General features: G+C 41.1%; 1 protein-coding gene across 1 annotated transcript; it reads left to right on the forward strand.

Moving 5' to 3' along the window:
- The first annotated feature begins 3,173 nt into the window (after positions 1 to 3,173).
- On the forward strand, positions 3,174 to 6,819 carry LOC112892726 (translation initiation factor IF-2-like). Its single transcript, XM_025959850.1, has 4 exons — positions 3,174 to 3,198; positions 4,555 to 5,192; positions 5,621 to 5,679; positions 6,630 to 6,819. Exons 1-4 carry the CDS (start codon positions 3,174 to 3,176, stop codon positions 6,631 to 6,633), a joined length of 726 nt encoding a protein of 241 aa, XP_025815635.1. The 3' UTR covers positions 6,634 to 6,819.
- Positions 6,820 to 7,147: the final 328 nt, after the last annotated feature.

Here is a 7,147-nt window from a genome sequence, read left to right on the forward strand (position 1 = left end):
TGAAGAAGCTCATGTGGTCTTGTGGTGGTGGTGATGTTCTTCGGTCGATGTGGCACTCCAAATTGTTTCCCCACTTGACAAGCACTACAAATTTTATCTTTCTCAGAGGAAACATTAGTAAGATCGAGGATGTGTTCCCCCTTTAGAAGTTTATCAAGGTTTCTCATCCCAACATGTGCTAGTCGGCGATGCCATAACTAACCCATGTTAGATTTGGTCATCAAGCATGCATCAAGTTGAGCTTTATCCTTTGTAAAGTCTACTAGATACCCTTGAAAGCCACCGAGTCATCACTTCTTCTAAAGACAGTCACACCCTCATTGGTGAATAAACAATTGTAACCCATTTCACAAGGTTGTGACAGATAACAAATTATAATTCACAGATTCAACCAAGAAAATATTTGAAATTAAATGATCAGTTGAGATAGCAATTTTACCTAACTCAAGTACCTTTCCTTCACTTCCATCGGCAAATACAATGTTGTCACTTGCATTTTCATTTTGCTCAAAGGAAGTGAACATCTTCTTCTCTTCGGTCATATGATTTGTGCATCCACTATCAAGCACCCATTTTGATCCACCGGAGGAGTATGCCTATAGAAAAAATTTATGCTCTAATCTTAGGTACCAAAAGAGATTTGGGTCCTACTGTGTTAGTGACAAGAATCTTGGGTACCAACACACTCCTTTTGATCAATGTGTCCTTCGTGCGGTACCCAACAAACTTGGCGACCACCTTACCCTTGCGGTCCCAAGTTAACACATAATCGGCATAAAATGAGCTTTGTGGAGCATGTGGCTTAGCCTTGCTTGCTTGAGGAGTGTTAGTCTTGTTCACCTTGACTTGAGGTGAGCTAACCTTAGGTTTCTTGCCAACAACCTTTGGTCGAATGGGTACCATTCCTCCAAGAATGGCCCATTGGTACCAACACCAAATGTCTTGTTGTTCTTGATGAAAGGAACAGGTTCTTGATGACCTTGTTCATTCTTGCCTAAGCCCATGCCTTTCACAAAACCATACTTCTTCATATAGCTACTACCAAAGGCCTTGGTGTGCTTCTCAAAATCATCAATCCTCGGAGAAGTTGAGTCCTCATTGATCAACTTTGTGAGTCCAGTGATCTTATTCATCATGCATTTCGGCAAGGTTAGTAGCACAAGATTCAACATTAATATTACTATACCATGTACAACCATAGCTAGTGATAGAAGTAGAGGATTTGGTTGCATCATTGGAGTCTAAGGTGCTTTCCTTAAGAAGGTCATGTTCCACTTCAAGGTTCGTGTGTTTGGCATTTAAACATAAGAAGTTCTCTTGAAGTGTCTCATTAACACCCTTAAGGTTAGCAATTGATTCATTGGCCAAAGATAATTATTTAGTCAAATTCTCAACCTTTTCTTTATCCTTAGCTAAAGACTTCTCAAGTTCAAGAATTTTGCTAATTTTGTCATTGAGCAAGTCCTCTTGCACCTTGAAACTCTTCCTTTCTTTGGATAGAGATTTCTCAAGGCCTACGGTTTTCTCCTGCTCAAGCCTAATTAACTCATCTTGTGCCTCAAGAGTCTCATCCCTATCCTCTATCTCTATCATAAGCTTTATTATTTTGTTTGTTGCCTTTTTGCTAAGTTCCTTTATCATGTTTTGACATTCATTGTCATCAAGACCATCATCATCATCATTATCATTGGGGTTGGGTCTAGAAGCTACCTTTGCCCCTTTTGCTATGAAGCAAGTGGGAGTGAAGTCATCTTCATCATCGGTAAGATCTCCAAAGAGTGACGACTTGATGATGTGAGCTTTCACGGCCATGGTTGCCACACCCTCATCGTTGGAGGATGATTCTTCACTTGAGTTCCACTCCACCCCAAGATGAGCTTCACTCATGTACTTCTTTTTGCCTTTGCCATGCTCCTTCTTCTCACCCTTGTTCTTGTTCTTTGGATTGGGGCAATCGGCAATGAAATGGCCAACTTCCCCACACCCAAAGCATGGCTTGTTTGACCTTCTTGTAATCTTGCTTCTTCTCTTATCCTTGAAGTACCCATCCTTCTTCATGACTTTCTTGAATCTCTTGATGAACAAGGCCATGTCTTCATCAATATCACTATCACCTTCTTTCTTCTATGATGATGTGCTCTCAACTATAGTTTTTCCTTTCTCCTTCTTTCTTGCTTTGAGAGCCACACCATTATTCTTCTCTATTTCCTTATGAATTCTTGATAATTCTTGAGAGATCTTTGCTTCCTTCATGGTGGTGAGATGTTGCTCTATTCTTCCGATGACATCGGTGGGGGTAAACCTCTTGAAGCCTCTCTTCTCCCTTATCAAGGTTGGCAAGTTGACATTTCTAGCCATGTATGCGGTTAAGATCTTGTCAACTCCATCCTTGTCACTCCACTTGTTACCACTAAGGGCTCTAATCTTGTTCACAATCTTGTTCAATCGGTTGAACATATCTTGTGGTGCTTCATTCTCACGAATGATTAACCGATTGAGCTCTTCTTATAGTGCACAAATTCTTCCTTCAAGCACTTTTCTTGTACCTTCATGGTTGACTTGAAGTTTATCCCATATTTGCTTAGCCGAGTCCATTCCATCAACCTTGTCAAATTCTTCCAGACTCAAGAAGCTAAGAAGTATGAAAGCGACTTGCGTGTTACGCTGAATCTCAAACTCTTCATCTTGTGCGATGGGCTCATCTTCCTCGGGAATATTGACACCTACACACACAATATTTCAAAGGTCCGGATTGACCTCGATTAAATACACACACATTGAGTGTCGCCATGAGGAGTAGCCCATCCCATCAAAACGAGGACTTCCCTAGGTTAACTGATGCGCTTTGGAAAAATTTATTTAACCGACCATAATTGAAAGAAATCTTAGTGAACATTTTGGAAGTTCCTGTTTTGGTTACCTTCATCGATTTGTTCTCATAGTCGGAGTCCTCACACTAGTAGAAATAGTAGCTTTCATGATGTTTTTCCGCGTGATGTTTGAAACTTCGTCATTAAACAGACCACATCTATGATGAAAATCCCAGTTTCATCATAGGTCATCGGCGGCAGCCCTCAGCCCCTATGGAACTATGACGAAAGTAAAACGTGCGTCATAGAATAACATCTCATATCATCACAAAAATGATGCACCATCAACTCCTCATATCTGTGATGACCGTGACTCGTCATAGAACCGGTGAGCCACATGTGATGACAGAGGGTCCAGCATGTCTAATTTTTCTTTTTGAAAAAAGAGAGGAAAAAGGTGGAGGGTCAAGGATGGAACCTGCAACCTCAAGTTCGTGGCAACCAGCCAGCTAAATAGCAAAATATATGGCCTTTGCAAAATATACGATCCCAATAAGGAATTGAACTCTGGACCTCACATAATCAAACCAGTTGCCTTACCACTGAGCTACTTGCTCGGTTGTCTTTTACATTGGCTTTTCAACTTTTTATTATAGTTTTAAGTTAGAGAAAAGAAGGATCAAGCCAAGCGCGATCCACGTGCGGCTAGTTAGACCAATCAGATTATGCCACGTGCCAGATCTAGGATGAGGAACACATGAATAGTTCATATTTCTCTTTTTAATCCGAAATTAAAATGTCTAACTAGTATTCTTCCTTATAGTAACTCTAAATTTGATGATTTTTGTTCCTACTTTCTTTTAAAATCACGCTCCTTCATTTAGAGCTGTTTATTTATATGTAATTGCTGTTTCTTGTTTCTTCTCCATATGGCTTGATTTCTTCCTCCCAAGTAGAAAGTAGGAAATCAAATTTTTTGCATAACAACTGGCAAAGTAAAATCACACTTATGAATAGGAAGGTAAAGGTAAGGTTGTGTTCAAATTTGAGGTTCATACGAGTTTGAAAATATTATGAGGTATTTAAATCTTAAAGTTTGACTTAGAGTTATAAGAAACTATGAGAGAGATGTATTCTTTGTGTACAATATATGATCATACTTTACTAAAACTATTTAAGTTTTTTGTGGCAAGTTTATAAATAAAAAATATGTTGTCATATCAATTTATAGAATTTTCTAACTAGATTTAGATATTATTGTAATTATTATATGGTAACTTGGAGAAAAAATTTGAATTGTCCCTATAAGATAATTGAATTTTTCATTTGTCTTCAGGATATGGACTAGAATGGAACATACAAGTCTAAATATATTTTTTTTGCATTTTTTGAATATTATTAGATGCACATGTAGTTCAATTTGGAATTGATTTCGATAACCATGTAGAAATTCAATTAACATATGGAAAATTGTAAATCAGTTCCAAAATTTTGAAACTTCTATATGAAAACTTATATTTAGTTTATTACATATAAAAATTACACTGGTGTATATAGGATTATTATTTTTATGTGTTACTTCATACTAGTGCAATAAAATGAAAAATAAAAAAAGACGTTAAACGGGCTGGAAAACCTAGCCAGGCCCGTTTCACCCGATTTCTCCCAGTGTCCATTCCCGATCAGATGATTTCCATTGATCCGTTGATGCATAGAAACGCCTGTGGAGACTGAAAACCCTAAGCTCTCTCCCCCACAAGCCGACGGCGCCCCTCCTTAGATTCCCCGCCGCTCCTCCCTCTTCTCCTCACTCATATCCACCCGCCGCTCCCCTCCTGCTCGGTCACGCCCGCACCTAGCTCTTCCCTCCACCGGCGCCCCTCCCCCTCCCCTGCCTCCCTCCCTCCCCCGGCTCCCTGCCGCGCCTTCCCACCGCCACCTCCCCTCCCCTGCCGCAGCACGAGGGGCCGCGGATCCACAGCGGTGGCGGAGCGTGCGGATCCAGCGCGGCGTGGAGGAGCAGGTGGATCGGAGGCGGCGGGGGGCGTGCGGATCCACGGCGACGGCGCGGTGCCGCGGCACGCGGGCGGCGAGCGGGCGAGCCGACGGCGCCGCGGCAAACAGGCGAGGCCTCGAGCGAGCCGGCGGGGCAGAGGCGAGCAGGCGAGGCCCCGGCGCGCAGGCGTGCAGGCGAGCCGGCGGGGCCCCGGTGCGCAGGCGAGGCCTCGGCGAGCCGGCGGGGCCACGGCGAGCAGGCGAGGCCACGTCGCGCAGGCTCGGGGGCGTGCCGGCGGGGCCGCGGCGAGCAGGCAAGGCCACGGCGCGCAGGCGGGCAGGCCGTCACCGAGGCCGTCGGGATCCCGGGCTCCACCCCGCGTCCAGGTCCTCCAGCTAGAATTGATTTCTGCAAATCGCGTGATGATAAAGCATGGTTTCACATATGGAGACAATTTTGCTTCCCGCGGAATCTAATTTCTTCTGTCTCAGATTACACTGTTTATGTAATAGTTTTTGCAATTTTGACAAAATGTGATTCTCAGTTTTTGCTGATGAAAAGATTACTATTCGGCTTAAATGACTGCATAGTTAATTTTCTTTGTTGGGGGGTGCACTCCATCCAGCTTGTGTAAATTATACAACGTTATCAGAATTCAAGGTAAAGGCTTATCTGGGAGATGGTTAATTTCAAGGTTGGTTTGCAAGCAGTTCAGTATTGTTTTGGATCTAAGGATGCTCATGAGATTGCTAGAGCTAATGCATTTTCATATTGCATTCTCTAATTATCTTCTTACCTTTTGGATTCTTTACAGATCAGGATCAGTTTGGAACTTACATGGGAGATGTTGAATATCACTCTTATCTTTCTAAGGTATGGTTAGCCAGCTACTCAGCTAGAAATACTGTACCATTTTCAATGCGTTATTAGGAGTTTTAAGGCATACAGGTATGTGTATAATCCAATCTGGAGCCTTTGGAAACATGCTGAATTTGGTTGTCTAATTGTTTTTATTGTAACTTGGTGATTGGTTGTGACATTTTGGAAATTATTGTAATTGTCAATGAAAGGAATATCTTTTTTCAGTTATTTTCTTGTGATAAATTGAGTGACCTCGAAGAGTTTGGCTGTTCTCTTTTTAATGACTTATTATTCATATAGTTTTAACTGGAGTACGGTTATTTGCCTTTATACCTTTTGCTTGATGAAGTTGGAAGAGAACAGGCCTTTATGGTTCTGTTTTTGAGTAGATCATAAGTCTAATTGTACTATATAATTGATTACAGAAACAATCGCTTGGCGGTTTGATTTCAATTACTAAATGTTGCCGTAAGGTTAGCACGGGCACTATACTAGTTTATTTAGCTGACCTGGTCTGATTTATCTCTTGAACTGGCAACCCACATACCTATGTTATTCTGCTGGCTGCTTGGAAAAGACTGTGGTCTGATTTATATGTTGCAACATTCCTGTGATCTCTTTTGCTTTATAGGATGGGTATACTGCTAGTCTAAGCATGGCTATTGGCACAAACATGGATCGACAACAACCAGCAAACATGATGGCATCTAACTTTTGTCTTTAGAACACACATGGCTTTTGTGTTTTGAACATTGTATGGCTATTCGCTGCCTTTTCTTTTGAACAGCATAGGCATGGTAGAACAATGGTGACTTCTGAGTAGAATGATCATGACTTTGAGAGGGTAAAGATATTTCTATATTGCCCTATGCTTAAAGCTTTGTAATCTGGTCGAACATGCTACGATTTGAGCTATATAATGTTATATTGTGGTTGAATGTCTATTTGAAATTATATTACAGGTGAAAATGCAATTATCTCTGAGGGTGGTGATTTGACGATTCAATCTGTGACGGATATCTATCCTATGTGGCAATGATTTGTGATGTTTATTTTCGTCACTAATTTTGGACCTGGGTTGGGCCTATGACCATATATTTGAAAATTTTGTGACGTTTTTTGGCTTGTCATAGAATGGAAAACGTTTTGTGATGACAGTCTTTTCATCATAGATAAAATCTGTTCCGTAACGTTTTTGAGAATTTCGTCACGGTAGAACTAACTTGACGCGAATTCTTTAACGAATTAATTTTTATTATAAATTTATCACAGAACTTTCTTTGTGATGTATTTGGCCTTGTAACGAAAGTCGCTCGTGGCTCGCTCGTTATTGAAGTATTGATTTCCACTAGTGTTATCATATGATTCAACCTTCTTTTGTTGTTTTTTGTTCTTATCATCCAACTACAATGGGTGGGATTTCTTCATATGATGTTGACATATGAAGTTGATTGTGGATTCTCTAAGCGATTAAACTTTA

This window comes from Panicum hallii, chromosome 5, assembly GCF_002211085.1.
Source record: "Panicum hallii strain FIL2 chromosome 5, PHallii_v3.1, whole genome shotgun sequence".
NCBI lineage: Eukaryota > Viridiplantae > Streptophyta > Magnoliopsida > Poales > Poaceae > Panicum > Panicum hallii.